This window comes from Parambassis ranga, chromosome 7 (assembly GCF_900634625.1).
Source record: "Parambassis ranga chromosome 7, fParRan2.1, whole genome shotgun sequence".
Taxonomy (NCBI): domain Eukaryota; kingdom Metazoa; phylum Chordata; class Actinopteri; family Ambassidae; genus Parambassis; species Parambassis ranga.
Window position 1 is genome coordinate 11,368,533 of NC_041028.1, and position 21,791 is coordinate 11,390,323.

The 21,791-nt window shown below is 41.7% G+C and overlaps 1 protein-coding gene across 1 annotated transcript; it reads right to left on the bottom strand.

Moving 5' to 3' along the window:
• Positions 1–20: 20 nt before the first annotated feature.
• Positions 21–19,382, bottom strand: LOC114439043 (piezo-type mechanosensitive ion channel component 2). Its single transcript, XM_028410761.1, has 56 exons — positions 19,254–19,382; positions 18,550–18,645; positions 17,446–17,547; positions 17,310–17,355; positions 17,029–17,188; positions 16,736–16,949; positions 16,421–16,634; positions 16,138–16,315; positions 15,785–15,883; positions 15,648–15,689; positions 15,393–15,513; positions 15,154–15,305; positions 14,663–14,929; positions 14,420–14,528; positions 14,085–14,206; positions 13,916–13,975; positions 12,929–13,077; positions 12,606–12,770; positions 12,490–12,531; positions 12,204–12,236; positions 12,008–12,129; positions 11,696–11,871; positions 11,368–11,544; positions 10,983–11,147; positions 10,663–10,863; positions 10,371–10,575; positions 10,158–10,259; positions 9,921–10,083; positions 9,208–9,451; positions 8,857–8,953; positions 8,554–8,713; positions 8,366–8,455; positions 8,179–8,255; positions 8,034–8,099; positions 7,782–7,897; positions 7,521–7,641; positions 7,277–7,351; positions 7,021–7,187; positions 6,732–6,928; positions 6,474–6,638; positions 6,049–6,360; positions 5,690–5,948; positions 5,359–5,547; positions 4,833–5,034; positions 4,601–4,733; positions 4,365–4,512; positions 4,062–4,276; positions 3,766–3,924; positions 3,464–3,611; positions 3,078–3,266; positions 2,749–2,841; positions 1,815–1,984; positions 1,543–1,659; positions 1,300–1,379; positions 959–1,178; positions 21–841 (listed from the first exon to the last, which is right to left on the bottom strand). The coding sequence occupies exons 1-56, from the start codon at positions 19,315–19,317 to the stop codon at positions 586–588; spliced, it is 8,211 nt and encodes a 2,736-aa protein (XP_028266562.1). The 5' UTR covers positions 19,318–19,382; the 3' UTR covers positions 21–585.
• Positions 19,383–21,791: the final 2,409 nt, after the last annotated feature.

The following is a 21,791-nucleotide window of genomic DNA, read 5'->3' on the forward strand; positions in this document are numbered from 1 at the left end:
CACTAACAGCACCATAGGACAAAACATTTGTCTAACAATTTTTTAATTTTACAATAACTTATGCCATAGTCTAAATAGCCATGGACAGAAACAGAATTTACAGAACTGTAGCAGCTTTAACAATAGGATGTCATGTTTACATCTGAATCCAAAACAAATGCATGCATTACCCAGAAGGATTGAAATTGAATAAATAACTGGCCTGTGTGTGCCTTCCAAGTTATTTTTAACATTATTTGGTATGATTTCAGAATCAGAAATACTTATTAATCCCAGGGGGAAATTGCTTAAAATGTATTCCTTTTTTCAAGGAATTCAAATGGCAAATCTCTCATGAATAAAATAATTATTCAATATTCATATGTGTATTTTTGTTCACTAAGAAATTCTCTGCCTTGTCCATTAAACTGGCAAAGTTAGCAGCAGAGATTAGTAATCCATGTGAGAGCCCTGGTTCATCTAATAATCTTGAGGTTGCATTTTTGCTGTTTTATTTGCTTAAATACATTAATTTTGAGTGACAGGCTTAATGCGGACACCCAGACTCCCTGTATTGACAGGACCCCACTTGTATGCCACTAAGCCTTAGCTGTCTTTCTTCTCTCTGGTCATCTTGATCATAGTCTCTGGTGATCGGTAGAGGAAGATGAGTTTCTCAAACAGTGTCTCCTCCAGCTCCATCTCTCCTGTCTCCCTGACCACAAAAATGTCTGTGCAGAGCTTCAGGACTCTGTCCACGCACGGCAGCTCTTCAAACATGATGGATCTGGAAATCCCGTTGAAGAATTCTCTGACAAATTTTCCTATAACAAGCACCACTGACATATACAGGCCCACGATGCTGTGGAGAACAAAAAGTGAACAGGGTACAATTTAGTCTTGATAATACTTCTTTTTACAAGCCAGGAAAATCTTAAGATTTCCTAACAGAATGCAGGAAAGGTGTCCTACTACCCACCCATGTCCTGCGAGAAAGCCCAGACTGGAGGGGCTGACTTTGTCACTTATCACAACTATCTCTATGCTGTGACACTTGAGCTCAGCGGGTGTGAGAACAGGGGAGCACTCCTCCACCACCCACCACTGGTCTGCCTCTTTCTCAGACGTCCCATTGACTTGTTGAAGTTTGACTGACATGGGCCTGAAGAAAGCAAGTGTCTGGTCCCGGTCCGACAGCTCTGAAGGGAAAGTTAAAAAAGAGCAGATATAAACTCAAAATGAAACCATAAGGACAGACAATATGGATTCTTCTGGGTATTATTATTATATTAGATCAAGGTATAATAAAAAGTAACTAACCCACTTTCATCCTTGTTGCCATTTTGGACTCTGGTCCTTTGGGACCCCTGATGAACTTTGGCAGCAGAGAATTTATGATCCTACATGACAAAAAAAAATCAAACACAATTTAACACTTGTTTTAGAAGAATAGCATGTTTTGGATATATGTATGTATATATGTTTTTGAATGAAGCTGTTCTCTTTAATTATTCTACAGCTGAAAGCAGAAATCCAGATGGTGGTCAGATGACTGAAACTTACACAGGTTTGCTGCTGTTGCCTTTGAGCATGTGGACTATCCCTTCCCTCAGGGCTTCGTCATCATACTTCACAGTGTGTTCTCCCACTGACTCTACATTCATTGATATTGACGCATTTCTGAAGAAGGAAAAATGGCATGATGTCATGATGCACTTTTCAGGATATAAATATGTGGAAGTGGACATGAAACAGAAAGAAAAGAAGCGTAGTGTAAGATGTATCCTGGACTGGTCCCAGCGAACCAACTTGATAACAACAGGACCCAAACAAACCTGAGCAGCGTCCAGCGTAAGGTTATGTATATGTGAGAGGAGTTGCTGAGTTCCTGTATCATGGCAGCTCGACTTGCTGGGCTGATGCTCCACAGCAGACTGGCATCACTCTTGATCTTAGCAACAACAATGTCCTCTGCTTCATAGTTCATTATGAACTGCATAGCAGACTGGCAGAGAGAGAGAGAGTGGGATTAGGTTTCCACCGTTATTTCAGTAAATGTTGTTGCAATGTAATGGTGTAATATCAGACATGTCTATAACATAATTAAAACAGTCACTGTGTCATTCAGCAGGTCATTAACATGACTAATGATAACAGGGGCACAGGAAAACCTTCTAATAAACTTAGTAGAAAATGCATTTGCTGCATGCACAATGATCTGCTCTGCATTGCTGGAAATGCTGACATCTGAGCTGAATTGATGTAAATGGAATAGAGCAATGCCTTGTGAAGTGTTTAAGGATGAAATTGTATCTGAAGCTTAAAAGATGAAAAGGTTGATCATTTAAACAAAAATAATGTTTTTATGAAGCCCCTCAGAAATGTCCTGTAAGTAATTTAGGGCTTTTATATTGAAAAACCGACATCAGTCACTTCCTCCCTGCCACACTTTGAGTCCAAGGACTTATTGTGAAATTCCAGGTGACTGTTGAGGTTTTCATTATTGATGAGTCTCTGACTAAAATAAGAACAGCGCCTCTGCCTCCTGATTCAACTTGGATTGAAAAGTCTGATTGTGTCTGTAGTACATTTGCTATCAGTGTGGCCAGCAGATGTTGTGATGCTAGAGTGAGAGTGTCAACTGAAAAAAACAACTAGTTCACATGCATCCCAAACAGCTGTGGACATTTCTAATGATGGTTGTACAGTTACACTGACTGTTGTCCCTGCACATTGCTGTGTTTTACAGTAAAATAAAATGTGTCTCACTGGATGAGTAGCAAACACGTTGGTGATTTTGTTGAATCCTGCTTCTGTGTATGGAACCAAGTTCTGCTCCTGGGCACTCATAGTGAACAGAGGCTGTAAAAAAACACACAGAAAATAAATACATGTAGCTAATCACATAAAAACATCCAAAATAGAACTAATTTCTGCTCCATAATTCTATAAAGAAATCTATAAATAATAATGCTATCAAAGTGAGCTGTTGCTGGCAAAGGGAAAACATGATGATAATAAAGGCAAACAGCTAAGCCAAGTATGAATGTTTTTTTAATAAAATAATAAAAAGAAGATGTATTTATAGCAGTCCCGACCTCGTATCCTGCAATGCTGAGCTGGATGGAGACATCCACGGGCTGATTGGTAACACCAGCTGCTGACTGGACCAGTGACATGAAGAGGAGTGGGAACCATATGATGCTGATGAGAGCAAAGATGATGAATCCACCCATCCCATATTTCACCACCTTCTTCTTCTTCTGCCCAGGAGGGTGGGGGTATTTCTGGAAACATTACCAATAAATTAGCTCTTACCTAAAATGATTCACTAGACTGAAAATAAAACTACTGCACCAGCTAAATCATTCATGCATGTGAACAAAAATGTAAAGATGTATAATTGATCTGCTCTGCTGTCACAGACCAGTGACTCATTAATCACCATTATAAATGCAGAGACAAGTATAAGAGCAGCACTTACTTTCTCAGACTCCCTCCAGCACTTGAGTACAAATATGTTTGCATAGATGTCTTCAACACAAATCCAACTGGAGAGAGACAGAGTTGTGTCAGTCCAAACCCAATCCATCACAGCCCTCAGCTCCGTCAGAAAGGGAACCATCCGGAAACTAAAAGAGAAGAGAACAACAATGATGATGAAGAAACTCTGAAGTATCTTTTTCCAAAATCCACCTATTATATAACAACATTCTGTATTGATATTGCAAGTGTTGCAGGTTGTAATAAAATGTATTGTTTGAAGTACCACAACTGTTTTAATACCCTTGGAAGAGGAAGAGGTTCAGATAGTTGTAGTTCTTAGTCAGGAAGTTGCCCAGAATGCGGTTTGGGTAGCCACATTTGATCTGGTAGGCAGACAGACCGAAGTAGATGCACTTTACAAAGTACCACAGCTGAGCAATTGGGTTCCTGTTGAACCTCCTGCAACAAAGACGGATAAATGTAGCTGATTTTACTGCCCCAGGTCATATCTGAATGCTTTCTTCTGGTTTGTGTGATCTTGATAAGAAGTCTAATTACACAGAAGCTTTAAACTGTGTTGTGTCCTAAACTCTGACCTTTCTGTGACCCCAGGGAGGATGAAGAACATCCAGAAGTGTATCCCAAACACCAGGACCACCTGGAAAACACATTTTCCTAGCAGTGATTTTTTCAGATACAGGGCCCGGTCCACTATCATGGTGCCAAACTGGATGAGCAGCATGACCAGAAAGGCCTCTGGAACCTGGTCCTCTGACAGAGACTCTGTGATGTCAGCAACTGCTGAGTATTTCTACAAAGAGACAATAACCACATTTAATATAAGACCCTTTATAATCTGATCTACAGTTGTAATATGTATATGTATGTGTAGTCTTTACCCCAAAAGCCCAGTATCCATATATGGTAACAATGAAGTTGACTACATCAATGAGAAACATGAGTGCGTAAACATCGCACACAGGACTGTAGTCTGGATGGATGATGTCATAGAAAAACTGCCTAATAGGTAAGTAGATGTGAAGAGCTCTGCAGACAAAAAAGAGAGAGAATACTCAAACCACAAAAATTTCAAAAAGCACACACGCAGGCATCACAAACAAACAAATCTGCGCACACTTCTATGGTGGCAGCTTTGATTTGCAGCATCCTCTCTCTGATCTGTTGTCTGATCCTCTGCTTCCTGGTTAGTGGCGTCTCGTGCCGTTGCCGTTTCTTTCTCCTGCTGTTCTGCTTCTTGGGCTTCACCTCTCCAGTAAACAAAGAAATGAAAAAAAACAATCAGCAATGTGGCAATCATCAAAAATAAGAACAAATAATAGAATACAGAAAAGACAACAGATATTCACCATTAGATTCTGCAGAGTCGCCTCTTTTTCTGCAGAACAGTGAGGTGGTGGAGGCCTGGAGGGGGAGGAACCTCAGGCGGCGTGGAGGTTGGTCCTTGTTGACCGTCTTATCTCCTGTCATCTTTTTCTTGTCCACCTTCTTCTTTAGCTTCTTGAAGAAATCAGGCATCTCAACCTCCTTGTTGTCCCACAGGCCGTGGCACTGGATGTTCATACAGGATGTTAATTTTTTAAAATGCATTTAGTCTTTTACAGTGCTGTGGTAGGATTCACTGTAATCCAGTCTCTCCTCTCTTCCTTAACTTCAGGTATGTTTTCCTGATGCTCTGTTTTTGCTTTACACTGAGTCTTATTTATTTATCTGTTATAACAAATCAATCATCTAGTCTGGATGACCAAGTCTTTTAAAATAGCCTAGCAGCCTTGTATATCTGTGCCTGTTGACAAATCTATAAGATTATTTATTTTTTATTGGATGTAAGGGAAAGAATGGTAACGTATATTTTAATGATACATTTTAGGTTACCTTGAGAATAGATCGGTGAAAAAACAGAGCAAGCAGCTGAATAAGGTCAAAGAGGACATAGCCGTCTTTCTTCTCCACTCCGATGATGTTGGGCAGGGCAAAGGGTCGCTCAGCATTGATGCCGCGGTAGGCAGAGGTGGTCCAGGGGAAGAAACCGAACTGGAAGAAGTACTTTACCACAACAGTCAGCTGAAACGAACAGAGGACGACAGTTAGAAGAGATACACCATACTAACAGCTAAAATAATGAGTAACTGTCACAAGGAGATTAAGCTTAGGTTCTTTCTTGGCCACTTGGATTTATTGCAATAATCATGCCAGAACAACCTACTTCAGTGTATATTATAGCTGTCATCCAGAAGCGTTTGGTTGGCCGAGGCACAGATAGCATGGCCCAGAGGAATATGAGAATGGGCAGGATGAGGGAGAGGAAGGAGGCCGACACGATGTGGTTGAGGATGATGACAAAGTAGCACAGCATCTCTGACTTGGACACCATGGTGTTGTAAAGGGCAAACGACAGCTTCAATGGTCTCGGCAACGTCACAAAAAACTTATCCGACTCTGAGATCTCGTCATTTTCAAACATACTTTAAGAAGCATGAGGGGAAACAGAAGAACAAAAGAAATTAAGGAGTTATAAGGAAATCTAGCAGCTTTTTAGATACTATGATGTTTGTGTCTACTTACTTATTGAGCAGCAGCTCGCTGGCAGTGAGGTTCCTCGTTTCTTCACTCAGAGGTCTGGGGGACTCTGGGGGACTATTCTCATCATCAGTCTCTCTGAGATCTAGTGAGGTGCATTCTGGGTAATGAGCACAGTCACCCTCTTCACTGTGCTGTGTTTCCTCGTCCATGTGGTCTATCTTCTCCTCAGGATCCCCCTGTGGTTCTTTCTTCTCTTGGTCCTCTTGTTCTTGCTCACATTTCCTTTCACCCTCTGTATCATCATACACCTCTGTCTGTTCATGGTGTTCCTTTGGAGAGGTGCCACCTTCAAGACTATTTAAAACAAACATGATTTTTATATTAAATACTTAAGCTTCATGTTTAATAGACGTTTTAATAAATCTTTGTTTAGAAGTTTTTATTGTGATGATCTCTCATTCCTTCACCTTGGTTCATCAGTATCAAAGGACGTCAGGTCAATGTTGGCCTCTTTCAGGAGTCTCCGTCTCAGCTGGTCAGCAGCAGGCGGCACAGCAGGAGGCTCATCCGGCTCATCCAGCTCCTCCTGCGTTGGCTGCCGGGATCCCAGCATTGTTTCATCAGTCATACAGCTAAAGGTGAAAGAGGACAGGTCAGTTGAACACAACCTAGATGCAAAAATTAAACCAGTGTCTGAATTTGTCAGACCTCACACTGCAAGCTACCTGGAAACACTGCTGGCCCAGGACAGTTTGGATGGTTGATTCTTCAGCTTAGTGTAAGTGTGGTGTGAGGAGGGGATGGGGGGCGTGGTGGGAGTAGGTAGGGACTCATCAAGATTGTCTTGAGAGGACAGTGTGTTCTGACGGGACATCCAGTTTTCATAAAACTTCTTCACACTCTCCTGACTCACCTCTTTGCCCTGCAGAACCAGTAAACACACCAAAGCCATTTGCACAACATTTTATTCAAACCATGCATTTCTGATGTTTTGTTTAGATTGTTTCTTCCCACCTTCTTTTGCTGTTGGTTGAGTAGTGCTCGCTCAAAGCGCAGCACTCTGGAAATGTCCAGGCTGTCTTTACAGAAGGAGTTCAGACCTTCTATCACGTCATCAGCAAGAGACTGAATAAACACCCAGCTGAACTTTAACGTGTTAATGACACGGAGGAGGATGTTTTCTGAAAGGTGACGAAAAGTTAGAGCAAAAACTTTTAGTCATTTTTATTAGGCTACACCTGAAATATTTGGCAGTGTACTTGTGTCGTACCTTTTTCCTCCTCTCCCTCCTCCTCCGCAGTGCTTTCCTCCAGTTCATCCTCACTTGAGTCTGCTCTCTCAATGCCTGAAATAAAGATTTCATTATGAAATCATTTCATACCAATAACCAGCTTGTTTCAAGCAATGTTCATGGTGCCCAGGCACTGATGAAATGCCTCTAAAAAAGTTTTATGACTAGCGACAATGGTGCGATTAATGGATTGCGTGCTAGGTTCCACATGGTGTGTTGCCACCTTGCTGTCTCTGTAGCTCTCTCTTTGCCATCTTCTTCTCCTCTTTTTTTATTTTTTTCTTCTCCTTCTTCAGGTCCTTCAGAGCCTTCTTAGAGCTGGTGACCCAGGCTTCATAGGCCAGCTGGAATATCAAACAAACAGATACACATCATACCACAAAACTCTCAGTGTTTACTTTTCATAGATATACTCATATCCTTAAACATATCTAAAACCTCTAATAGTTTTTTCCATTTTGGTCTCAGGTGTTCTGGCTCTCACCTGGAAAGCTGATTTCTTCTTTGGTGGCTTTTCCTCCTCTTTGTTCTCTACAACTTCGTCCTCCTCCTCCTCCTCACTGTCACTCTCAAACAGGTGGTAGCCACAATTGTTTTCCACTGAAAGAAGCAGAACTTATAAGACATATAGAACTTATTAAAACAGCATGTGTACTGCTGAGCCTCTGCTCCAGTACAACAGCTGTAGCCCTTTGACTGTCACTCTCTTTTAACATTGTGTGATACTGTGGCTCACCTCCTGGCTGAGAGACCCAAGGTTTCCACCATTTTCCTGCATCTGCCTTTGCCTTCTCATCATCGTCTAATAATACAGTTTGCCAGATTTGTTATTTTACAGTATCTCAAATCATAACATAATGAGATAGATGCGTTTATGTTACCTTGTGTCACCTGATCAGCAGTAGCTCCAGCTTTGTTTGCTGGTTGACCCTTCTGTTTTGATTTGATTTTCTCCATCCTTGAAGGAGAGGGAGGAATAGTCTTACTCTTTTCAAGAAAAACTAAATGGGATATGAGAAATCGCAGTGGGCTGTGACCATCTGTAAGGATAGAAATATTATGTTTTACTGTTTCTTTAGCGTCTGCACAGATTTCTTCTCCATCTCCAGTCTGGCTGCTACCAGCTTCTTCACTTTGGCTTCGAACAGCTCGGCACCCCTAAAAAAACATAGACATTAATGTTAATTTACAGCAACTGTTGTTAGAATAGTTCACTTCAGATGAACATAAATAGGAGTTTTTGCAGGAGTACACACCTGGAGGCTAGTATTTTAGAGGACTTGAGTTCAGACACCACATAGAGGAAGTAGTAGCTGAGGAAGACCCTCCTCTGTGCCAGGAGAACCGTGAAACAGATCGCATCCCAGACGATGCCGGCCTCACCCTCTGGTAGCTCACACTCATCATCAGGATCAGCTGAGCGAGACACACACAGGTCAGAGGTAATAAGTTTACATATTTTTTCTTATTAAACAGTTAATATGAACAGATGCTCAACGAGTTTCTCTTCCAGCTCTGTTTCATATTCTTCAACGGTCATACCAGACAGTTACACTTACGGACATCATAGCCTTTGATGGTACAGACCATGCTGAAGGCCTGAATTAACCAGCAGCTGTTCTTCAGCAGGCTGTCCAGGTAGGCACAAGAACCAAGCTGAGGACAGATACGTATGGATAAGAACAACAATTTGATATGGTTTGAAAACAGAAGTTGATGAAGATTCTCAGTCATCCAGGTCATAATACGTAGAGAAGATTGAAGCAAGTAGGACTTGTAGAGTTTTCTTGAAGATGTTTTGCTGCTCAACCAAGCTGCTTGGATGAGCAGCGAAAAGTCTTCAAGAGACGCCTTGCTTCAATCTTCTCTACGTTTGAAGACAGAAGCTTCCCTTCTTTATGGTAACTTACAGAGAGAAGGTTCTTCATGGCTATCACAAAGCAGGTGTACCCAATGAGCCAGTCCCACAGGCGCAGGATGTATCTGACTGGCTGCATCAACACGCTGCCTCCGAACAACATGAAGTAGAAACAGGCCACCAGGTAGCCCAGACAGAAAATATTGATCCGTGTGGTGCCAGTGATGAAAATGAGACAGAGCACCAGCCAGAAGAAATAACTGAAAACAAACACTTTCACCATGTCGAGGTAGCACCTGGAGACAAAACAGATTATTTAAAATCTTCTCATTGTTTTCAGTATGACACATTTACTAGAGACTTACAGTAAGACTGGGAAATGAAACAAAGGCTCAGGAAAATCAAAAATATTCATGAGTGCTTATCCAGCACTTTCAATTTACCAGAGCAGCTTTCAGGACATAAATGAATGAACTAACTGAAACCCTTAATGCTCCTAAAATAACCACAAACCACAGAAATGGAGTCCCAGTTCTGTGCGTTAACCTACAGGCTCAACAGACGAAGATGACTGCTATTACAACTATTACAAATACCACACTTCAGATTTGGACTAGTACAACATAGAGCACCACCTAGGAACCTAGGAATGTTTTGATTAGTAAAATTATACATTTTTAACATTTACCTACAAAAGCCCAGGATAGCTATCTCAATTCAAAAAGGATACAATCTCTGACTTTGCATGCAATTAGGGCTACGGACCTGCAGTGGAGGAAGTTGTCAACAGGTATGTGGTTGAAGGAGCAAGGATCTAAGCTGCGGCTAATCTCAACATTGTCTCCAGCCAGAAGACGTACTGCTGCTCGGTTCTCTTCCTCAAACACCTGCCACTGCAGAGATGAGCAGAGCAGCAGGAGGTGGTCATCTGCAGAGAGGAGAACATAGACGGGTGTCAACAGAGGTGGACACAGAGAGAGAAGAGAAAAGAACAGAACTCACAGAATATGAAGGAAGGATTGGGTCTCATTGCAAAGTCAGGTAGATAAAACCACTTAATAACGTTTGAGGTCAAAGGTTGAAATGCTGTTCTCCAGGGGTAGTCTGCCAAAAACAGAATAAAAAGAACAGCAAAGGTTTTAAAATACATGTGTTTACTTTATAATATCACATTCTCTTACAGTTATTAATACAAAAACCCAAAAAATCCCATACCAACACATAGAGCAGGAGGGATGCCAATGCACAACAGGTACTGGAGGACCATGAGCCCTGCTGTAAAGTAGCAGTATTTGGGCCACACTTCTCCAATAGCCTTCCTGCGTCGCCGTGACAGTACAGCAAGTAAGGTGCAGGAATGGAGCAGGGCGTAGAAATCCATCCTCTGACCAATCACGTTTACAGCTACTATTAAACTTATCTGGAAAGTGTGGGCATATTCAAAAGTGAGTGGCAGGAAGAACATGCACATACACACAGACCATCCCAAACACTGCACAAAAGGTACCTCAAGTCCAAATTTGTAGAAACAAAAGTTGATGAAGTACTTGATGCAGGGCAAGACACCATGATCCAGGTGCTGCCTCGTAATGCCCTGGAAGATGATGCTGAAGGGAGGAGGCTTCAGGCTGTTATGGAGACGGTAATAAAGCTGGTGCCGATGGACAGTCGCTTCAAACACAAGCAGCCCGAGCACCATCAGGTGGTTCTACAACACAACACCAAACCGACACCAAAATCAACCCGGCACTGACAGGCTCAGTTAGCATTATGTGAATATTGATGATATAAAATAGTGACGCAAAGACACCAGAAGTTGTATTGTACCCTCAGACAAGGGAGGATCCTGCCCTCACACTTGGACAGTGCTCCACACCAGTACACAGGGTCAACAGGCTCGAGATAGAGGATAGACCTGCTGAGCAGCTCTGCCATGTTTCCCCTCAGCTCTGCGTCATCATCTAGGCCTGAGCTGTTGGAGGGTAACAAGCCCTGAGAGACACAATAAAAGCAACTGTGAGTAGAAACGTGTAATCAAAGTGCTTAATTATGACACAATGCCAAAACCTGACAACGCACAGCCTGTGTTATACAGTTTGTTATCCATCCTTACATACTTGTTATATTTTATATAATATAAAATACCAAAAACGCAAAAAAGGTACAGGCTGTAAATACACACATGCAAAACATTTACCCCAAATGAACTCACAGCAGTGCAATTTGAGGAGTAATCAGGAGGTTTGATGACTTTGAGCTGGTAAAACATCTTGCATACTACCATGACACAGGCCCACACAGCAGAGATGCTGGATGCTAATGGTCGATACTGTGGAACTGGTAGGGCCAACACCCATAGAACCAGGAAAAGTGAGTTCATCAATGAAACCTGTGGAAATGGAAATAACATTTGTTCATGCCAAATAAATTAAAATCTGTGGAATTCAGACTTAAATACATCAGTGGAAATAGGAATTTCTACACATTTCCATGCAAACTTGTACACACATGCACATCTGACATGCACTTGCAGATCCAACCTCTTGCAGTGACACCCAGATGATGCCAGAGGACACAATTTTGAGGCTGTGGAGCTCCAGCAGTCTCCAGCTCAGGTCCTGGAGTCTCTGAAGCCACAACAGAGCCTGAATGAACAGCAGGCTCGCTCGGTCCACAATCACAATCCACTTGTTCTCACTACTGCTTTCCACAGTTTCTGAGAGGAAAAGAAACAACATCAGACATCATAATATATTAGCATATGTTCACCTCAGATAGCAAAGAAGACTTGACAGACGGAGAGCGCAACACACAAAGGAAAATCCAGAAAGAATCGACTTAACAACCTGCACCCTTGGCTGTACTTTCTGTTGTGCCCTCCTGTTCGTCAGCTACTTTCTCTGAGGAGGTCTGCAGTCCGATGCTGTTCAGAGTCTCCTGACTTTTCATACTCCCGATCTGCTCCTTTACAAGTCTGCCACCCACCACAGAGAGAGAGATTAATGCTGAGCCATTAAGCTAAGAAAAAAGAGAGATCAGGGCTCTTACCTTTTCTGTAACTGTTCAATGTTTTCCTTAATGCTGAAATTAAATGTGAATATTGCAGTGAGTCTTACAAATAAAGCAAAGCAAAGCAATTTTTTCCTAAATAATTAATAAGTGGTAAGCTATTCTAAAATAACCCAAATAGGACCAATTATTCTCACCACATGAAATAAACCCTAAGTATCTACTGTCGTTAAAAAGAACTGGGTGAGATGCAGTCAGATGCAATTGTCTTTGCAGCAGAACCTGCAATGTGAGTTTAACAAGACATTTATGAAGGAGTACTTACATGTCAGATATCACACTGACTGAACCTCTGAGCTCTTCCTCTCTGGAGGCGGAGACGATTTAATGAGTCAAACATACAGAGATGTGTGGAATATTTTACACATTCTGATGCCTCACCTGGAAGACTCTCTGACAGGTACATTATCCAGATCAGTGAGAGTCAGGAAGTCTGAGTTGAAGTAATGCAGTTGGAGGATACAAGCCAATAGGAATGCAGCAGGAAGCAGAATGCGTGCAAACAGCTCCACTGTGTCGTATCGCTCCAAACCCAGGTCACGAAGACTAGGCAACAGAGAAGGAAACCATACAATGACCCCATGTATGCTGACATGAGGTCTAACAGAATTCACCAGATTCAAAGAAGTTTCTGGCTTGAGGGACGAAAAGACTTGCAGAAATAAAATAAAAATATTAATCGATGTGGTTAATGTGAAACTCACCCTTCCTCTGACATGCCCATAATCTGCCTGAACAGCCCAGAAACACTTCTGAACTGGTACATGTAGATGGCTATCAACACCACCATGGAGTAACCAACCACCACGCCCCAGAATGTCTTCAGGAGCCGACGCCACACATCATAGCGGACCTGAGGGAAGAGAACATGAGTGTAAACCACCTTTTCTCTACAGATGTTGGCCTCAAGAAAGAAAGGAAGCCTGAACATACATTGTAAAATACAGCAGCAACACTGCATTTCAAACACTGTGAATGACAGTGGTGCTTTCCTGCCTCCACCCACATTGCATGTAAAGCACTGCGGTGTTGGTGATTTTGTCCAAATAGACAAATAATGTTGTCTTATGTCATCTCCACAGCCATTAGGCCTTCCTGTAAGTGCCTACCGTCTTTCTAAAAGGTCAGCAGAAACATAATATGGGGAAGAAAAACTAGGGAAACGGCTACAAAAAAATGGCTTTGTATGTGCTTATAGTCATAATCAATACTTTTAACTGGAAAACAATGTTGATGATAGTCTGTTTGTGTGTGCATTTGTAGAGCCGCTTTTATTCTGAATCTTACATGCACAAACAGCTGAACGATTCACCAACAATAATTTAGGGGTCAACGCATTAGTGTGTAAGATGAACCTGAAATTATAGCAGCTTCATGCGTCACAAAACCACTATAGAAGTGGATTTTCCTTTTTGGCCCACGCAATTCCATCATTCAGACAATCTCACATTTCTATCTGCTCTAATACTAGTTCTATCTGTGCAGTAGCCAAACACTACACATATGTATAATAGTCAATTTTCACATCGATAATTGTCAATTAACTACTCAGCTAATAATGCTAACAGCCAGCTACCAAATCAGCTAGGTAGCAACCTGACAAGCAAATATTCAACTAACCTATTTTAAATTGGTGTGTAACCTGCACTGACTGTATTACAGACTGTTTTTAGATATAAACTGATACTAACCTGGTAGAGAACAACACAGAAGAGAAAGAGAACAATGTAGAGGATTTTGTAGACAACCACCTGAGTGAGAGACATTGTGGTGAATTTAGATAAAGTCCATTATTATGTTGAGTAATGTTTTTGTAAAGTGTCTTATTTGCATCTGACATGTCCCACTTCATGTCTTTACCTTTCCAGAGAAGCTGACCACAAAGAACATGGAGCAGCAGAAGAGGATCCAGTATTTCACTAGCAGCCCTTTCACTCCTGAGATCAGCATCGCTACGAGAGGCGAAGGCTGATTTTCCTCTGCTGAAGGATTCATGGAGTCAAAGGTTCAGGAAAATGGAGAAAGGACGAAAAAGTAAGGAACAGAGACACAGAAGAAAAGAGACTTTCATTCTTTGAAACATTAATAGGATGAAGAACTGGGATGTGCTTTATATTATATACATGACTACAAACTAAATGTTATCTTCTCACAGATGTCATGGTCATTGGAAAAGCAATCTAAACATAAATTACGTGGCACAACTTTGACTTCATCAAGAGATTCTTCCTTCGTGCTCTGCTCCTCCTGTCTCTCCTTCAGCTGCTGACGAAACATCAACCAGAAGCTGAAGCTGTAGAAGACCTGCAAAACACACAGTAACCGGTATACATTAATACCTCTAACATGTTGCGATATTTGTTTATCTGTTTTCTGTCTTTTTCTCACAAGTTGAAGAAGTGTCAGTCCCTGTTTGTTAACCCCGTACCCTGCCTCACCTTTGCTCCGAGGTGGACGCATGGTGCAGGGTGATAGCTGTTCAGGTCAAAATCCATTATAACAGTGGGAGGCAGACCGGGATATAGCTCAGCCCGGCTCAGACGCCACCCACTCAAGAAGCCCAGCACCACCAGGACGGTGCCATAGATGGCGAGGAAAGGGGCCGACATCATGGCATACCGCCGGCGGTCTCGCATCATCCAAATTATGCAGGACCACACAAGCATGGCAAATGTCAGCCAGTTGTTGTACGTAATACTCCAAATCTAATAGAACCAATATGATGTCAAAACATAATAATTACTATGCCAAATTTGTCAGCAATGGAATTATGCAGAAGAAGATCATGTCCAGCTCCAAACACAACAAAAACTTTTCTGGTTCCGTCACCACAAATGTTTTTTCCCTTTTAATTATAATAACCAATGTTATTACTTGCACAGTGCCAAGTCAAAGCCCTCATTAATCTGTATTAGTATTTGTACTTTACCATCATGATGATGAGAGCGCTGACGTAGCTGTGTTTCTGCACCAGCTGTCCAAAGATGACCAGACCACTTGGGCCTAAGGGGGCGGGTGAAGTTTCTGTCTGATCCTCTGGGTCGTCAATCCTCTCCTCTATTTCTCCCTTGCCTTCTGTCTCTGGCATGAAAGTGACAAAGTATACATCTATAATGCTGAAAATGCTTTGGTGTGTTCTAGTTAATTAGTATTTAAAGAATTGATTACCATGTGGTGATGAGCCTTGGTGATTTGATGGAGGGTAGCAGTTTGTGTAGTCTGTGCCTTCTAACAGAAGATTGTTGCTGTGGACATTTTGCCAAGAATCTTCGGTCATTAAAATCATTGGCTGAAGGAAGAGAACACATCATACTTCAAGTTAAGGCAACACGTAGGTGGTAAACCAAAGGAGTGCACACCAGTCCCATAATTCACAGTGAATAACAACAGACCTTCCTTATTTTCTGACTGAAAACAACTTACCTCATCAGGTAGATATGTTTCATCATCAGTACTGCTTAAAAGCTGAAAAGGGAGAAAATCCAGAGTTTATAATGAACAAGTGAGGCAGCAGTAAAACTTTGATTGATGCCCAGTGGCAATAGAAATATTCCTATTACCTCATGCCTATCTCCTGAGATGTACATGACCCTGGAGAAGCTTGGAGGAGCCTCTGGACTTTCTACTGGGCTCTCAGGTTCTTCACCATCAGCAATATCCTGAGAAGCACAACAGCTATTAAAAGCCTGGCAGGAAATGTAATACTGTCTGAATAGCAACCAGTTTTTTTGTCATACTATTCAATATACAAAGTGTTCCCTTACACATGGGCTAGGGTGCTGCCGAAGATATGTTTTCATGTATTGTGATGAGTGAGTGAGTGATTGAATAGTATGACAACAGGAACAAAAACCCACCAGGGAATGATAATACATTTGCAAAGCAACAGCTGAACCATGTTCTGCCTCTAAGCATTATTCCAAACCTCCTCTGTGATGTGAACCCATCTGTGCAGCAGGGCCACCAGTGTGTAGTAGAGGAGCAGAAGCACCAAAGGGTTGATGAAATCAGGCCAGCTGACGTGTGGGTGCAGACCAAGAGAGTGTGGGTCTGAAGTGGTGGTTCTGATCACTCCTGTCATTCCAAACAACCTGGGAATGCATGCATAATGAAAATACACAGGAAGAATGAGAGGAGAAAGTGTAGTGACAAGAACAAGACTAAAGGTGAATCCGAGTTTCTGAACACTCCTGTACCTGGCATAGATATCATTTGGTGGCACAAGCTGTTGGGACAGGGGTAGCTGATAGAGGTACAGAGCCAACAGATGTCCACCGCTGAAGATGGCCATCATCACACAGAGAGAGCTGAAGAGTAGACTGCTGATGGAACGGCTGAATATCCACCACCACACCAGGGCCAGAAACACCCCAAAATACACTGCTGAGGTGAGGGAGGGCAGCGTGATACCTGAGCACACAGACATGGAAGATGAAAAGCCAAGAGGACAAGAGTCGGTTACTTTAAAGGTCCACTGCCCGTGTATGTACACAACACTTTGTGTATCTTACCTGCCAGCCCAAGCAGTAGAGTCACCACCACCTTTCCTGCTGTGTTCATGATTGCTGACAGCAACAGCCTCAGTCCAGCTGCAAACACTATCAGCTTCTGGACAAATTGTGGCGGACCCGACTGCACTGGCACTGTAGTTTGATCTGAGCTGTCAAAAGACGACCCCTCTGTGGCACTTTCTCCGTCTGTCTCTGTGTCAGAGGTTTCCACGTCCTGCAAGAACAATGAACTAAGTGGCCTGGTACCACTGCGTGCATTATTTGATTCATGGAATTGAAGAGTGCGTGGTTACCTCAGGGTCAGAGGGCGGGATTCCATTTTCATGGAGGCTGACTTGGGGCACTGGGCGCAGCAGTGTTTTGCACAGCCTCAGTATGAACAGAGAAGAGAAGAGGAGGCCGATGTCTGGCACCAGGAGACGCACTACATTTCCAGGGTCAACCAGGCTGAATCTGGAAGCATTATGACAAGTTTGATTTCTTCATTCTTGCCAGAAACACTGCATTTGCTAAGACAGGTGACAATAACTTAACCACTAAGGTTAACAAAATCCTGAAAGATGTGTGTGTATACCTTGTAATACCCAAATGGTAGAGAACATTATCCCAGATGCCGCTTACTGTTAAAGAAATATATAAAAGGTCAAACACAGTAACTGTGCATTTCTGGATATTTATAGCTCTATTCCTACAGAGAGAAGTGCCTTCACCTTGTGGAGGAATGTAGGCAAAGGGAATCTGCATGAAGCACTGCAGGGTCAGAAAAGTCATACTGGTGTAGATGATGAGCCGCAGGAACTGACCCGTTTTACCTACAGAGAAAGAGCACACAACAGTGAAAGACTGATACATATCCTTACTTTTGTAAACTCATCACATTCAGTTATGGTTTTTAAATAAATGCTGCAACAAACTTTGTAAATGGAAATAAATAAAACCTTTTAAAAACGTGTACAATCAAAAGATTGAAGACAGTGTGCAATAATAGCTGATGTAGCTTAACATTAGCTGAATCAGCAAATGTGTTGTTGATGTCCAGGTTTTTTTACTAAAAGCATCATCTCACTTAAACCTCTCTGCTTCCTGATGAGGAAGGTACTGTTCGTAATCACACACACACACATACACACTCTCCCAAGCATAGGTGGATGCACAAATACGCATGATCCACACACGCCAGATGCACACAGCCTTCAGCACTTAGTCTGAGGAGAGATTATATTAGAGAGGGGAAGACAGCTGGGATCCATGAAGCTGAAACAAACAGTTTTTAGATGGGAGGAGGGGTGAGAGGGGAACAGACAATGCTGTCAAAATGCTGACATCTCGTCTTTTAATTCCTTGCTGTAATTACCAGGCTATGTATAATTGATTTGACCATTCTGACCGCTTCCCCTTTACAAAGTACTTTGAGGGAGGGGTAAAGATGCTTTAATCCATCAGAGTGATCAATACTAAGATGGTACACACACATTCTGCTTAACCTGCATCTAGAAAAACTTAATTTCTGCCTTTTATTCAATGCACACTGGGTGTTTTGTTCTGTGAAAAAGTATTTATCCACATTTTGATTTCTTTCTTCTTAACATGAACTGCATCAGACTGACTGGTTGTAGCTTGACACACCCAGGCCTGATGATACTATGACTGTTTAATCAGAACAAATAATTCCAGTAAGACAGAGAAGTAACAGAATCCACTCCGCTCATCCACGGTGAGAAACATTATACTATTTTTTTAAATTCTTTAAACTACACTAAGTACAGCATTTGACTCAAGACATGTAAAATCTTACATATGGTCATGTCTCTCACCTTTCATGGTAACCAGGCTGGGGTTTGGTAACAGAGGCACGGTGAGCAAAAACAGGAAATATACCACTGATAGGCCATTGTAGCGGAAAGAAGAAGCTGAAATAAAGAGGAAAAAAGCCAATGAGTTCGATGGACATGGTCAAAGTTAAAATTTGTCCATGTAGAATTCATCAAATGAATAATTGTATCATTTTTCCATTACTTAATAAACAGGGAAACTCATTACTATGATTCATACTTCTTAATCTAAAACTGATGTGTCTAATAGACACAAATAAAAATCAGAAAAACATTATTCTTCTTATGTTACTTTTCACACTAAGAAGTTAGAGAAGCTCAAAAAAGCGCGCTTGTAGTTATTTTCACTTTTTTGCATAACAATAGGCAGAGTTCTGGATATATGGTTGCATAATTTATCAACATAATCAGCTTAGTAGTTTATTTGATTGTACGTAGTTCGCTCTCTATGGATCTATGTAAAAGCATAGTTGTGTGTTATGTTAAAAGATATGTTAAAAAATAACCAAGTTTCTCTGCTTCAGCCAGCAGCTGCACATGAGTCAATGAGTTTTGAAAAATATTGGATGTAGAGATTTCTGCGTTCTCTCTAGTATAATAGAACTAGATTATAATTTCTGGATAGAGACAGAAATGTAATTTCTGGCAACAGTAGTATACATGAATGAAAACGAAGACCAACTCACCAACCAGCAGGAGCAGAGGTAGTAATACATTATAGAGCACACCAACCACAAGGTCCCCCGCCATGTCCCTTTCTGTGCGTTAAAGACACCCGCACAGCTTCTTCCAACACTACCACCCGTTAGCTCTCTACACAAATATGTACAATTCTTAGAAATGTGGAGGAAAAGTCCAACCTGCTCACACATTTCTAAGAAAAAAGCTGTATGCAGCACCCTCGGTCAAAGCATCGTCCAATATACCAGTGAAAACAGGCGGAATGTTGTTTGGGAGTCCAACACTCACAGACTGCAGACAGACAGAGGTGTCAGTGAAATTACAAGCAGCGATGTGAGGAAAATTACATTCGAAGAGCTTGATTCTAAACTGTGTGCAGAGTAACTCTCTCTGCTCTTTGCTTGTGTCTCTGTCACACCCTCCTCTTCCTCCCTCACCTCTCTCTCTCTCTCACTCTCCCAGACATAATGGGTTGTAACCCAGAATCTCTGTTACTATGCTCACATTGAAAATAATCTCAGGAGAATACACTATTATTTGACTGAAATCCATGCACCCATTACATAAAAGCAGAGAGCACACAAACAAATAGTAAACAGTAACAGCAAAGAGGGACAATGATCATAAATAACGTTATCTGTAGGATTATCCCGGAAACTTTCTTTATCTGTAGGCAAGCATAACATGATTGTCTCCCTGAAACTACAACTACTGCAGTTACTTTCTGTTTCTTTCTATATGAAATCCAGACAGGTACTCACACAGTGCTGTGTTTGTTTCCTTACTGCCGCGTTGGGCTGGCTCATCATATTTGCGCTGTGTGGTGGAGGGAAGTGTATCTAATATTCATGGCTATGAGGCCATTAAAGAGCTGGTGTGACTACAGAGGAATGATCAATGAAAGGACTGAGACTATAATTACTTTAATGCACAGTCGTATACCCTATATATTATGGCGCAGTTCTGAGAGATCATCCATTATTCTGAGGCCAAGTGAGTTAGTTAAAACAACGTTCACTTCATCCGGCTTTCTTTCTTTCCCTTTTTACTGTTCTCTCTCTCTCTCTCTCTGTCTGTTCAGGCTGTGTGACGAAGCTCAGAAGATTGACCACATGTCATGTGTGTGTTCAGAATATTAGGTTTCCAGACATGGTTTACCAAAAGTGAGAACGAAGGATTGATTTCTTGAATAAGCCATTTCTTTTATTCATCCACTGTCGGGTTACCAGTGAAATGCTTGAAGACTTTCACTTTACATATTTAACCTAAAAACCTAAAACTGCAGCCAAACACACAGCCTCCTTCAAAGTTACCGCTCTGTCTTTTTTTCACAGACAGGACAGGCTGCCTCCTTCACTGGTCTCAACTTAAAAATAAGAATCTAAGCTTTAAGGGATGCTTCACAGTAACCTGGATTTAAAAACAAAAACAAACAAACAACAACAGAATACAATCCTCTATCCCAAACATTGGGTAAGGAACTTAAACTTAAACAATAGCTAATGGTCTTGGTATAATTCTGAATGAGACCCTGGAAGTACTGCTGTGTATGTTTGTGGGGTTGAAGAACTATTATTTAGCATGTTAGGAGGAAATACTATAACAGGAATGAGACTAGAGAGTACTGCAATGGCATTAAACACTGTGATGTCCTTTCCATTGGAAAGCAGGTACTAAGAGGATCCGGGCGAAGATCAGCAGAAGGAGGCAGAAGCCTCAGTGTAATTATTTTGGGAAACAAAGATAAAACAGAGAAACAGCCGTGTAGGTGAACGTTATCTGTTTACCTGAATGAGGGATGATAGCGAGCCGGTAATGGAGGTGGGCAAGTACGCGCTCGTAGCATGACAACAGATTGAACAACAGGCCTGGCTGACCGTGTTGTTTGACCTGTGTGGATTCTGTAGAGAAGCTTTTCCGCTTCTCCACATTGACCACGCCCACTCTGAAATCCCGACCAATCACACAATGGTTCTCGGACCCGACCAAGAAAAAAGTTCTGCCCAGACCACGTCTCGAAAACAAAGTGCCGTGCTTTTCTTCTCGGAGCCCTCAGAGCAAGTGGAGCACATAACAAGTAGTTCCTGTGTGACAGTTCTTAATTTCTTCACTCTTATCAGCTGCGTCCTTAGAGAACAGACTGATGGTTGGCTGAGAACAAAGGAAGGACAGCAGGATGGTTTTATTATACTGTAAGTCTTCATCTCTCTACAGAGAATTTACATTAAAGAATAACAACCAACTTCAAGTTTTGTACTGACCCAGATGATACAAAAAAACAACAACAACAGAACATAACAAAAATAGTTATTAATTCAAATAACCAAAATGAAAGTCTAGTTTACCTTGTTGAACTGTAAATGGCAGCAGTGGATTGTGTGGGTTCAACTGAATTCAACCAGGTGTCTGGTGGTTTATGCTAATGGATTCTAGCGCCCTCTTCAGGATAAAGCAGGCAGAGCAAAGGCATTGTGTTGTGTCCAGGTTATTAGGACCTCTCATGTTAGTGGCAGATTAGTTCCTTGTAGCCCATTTTTTGTATG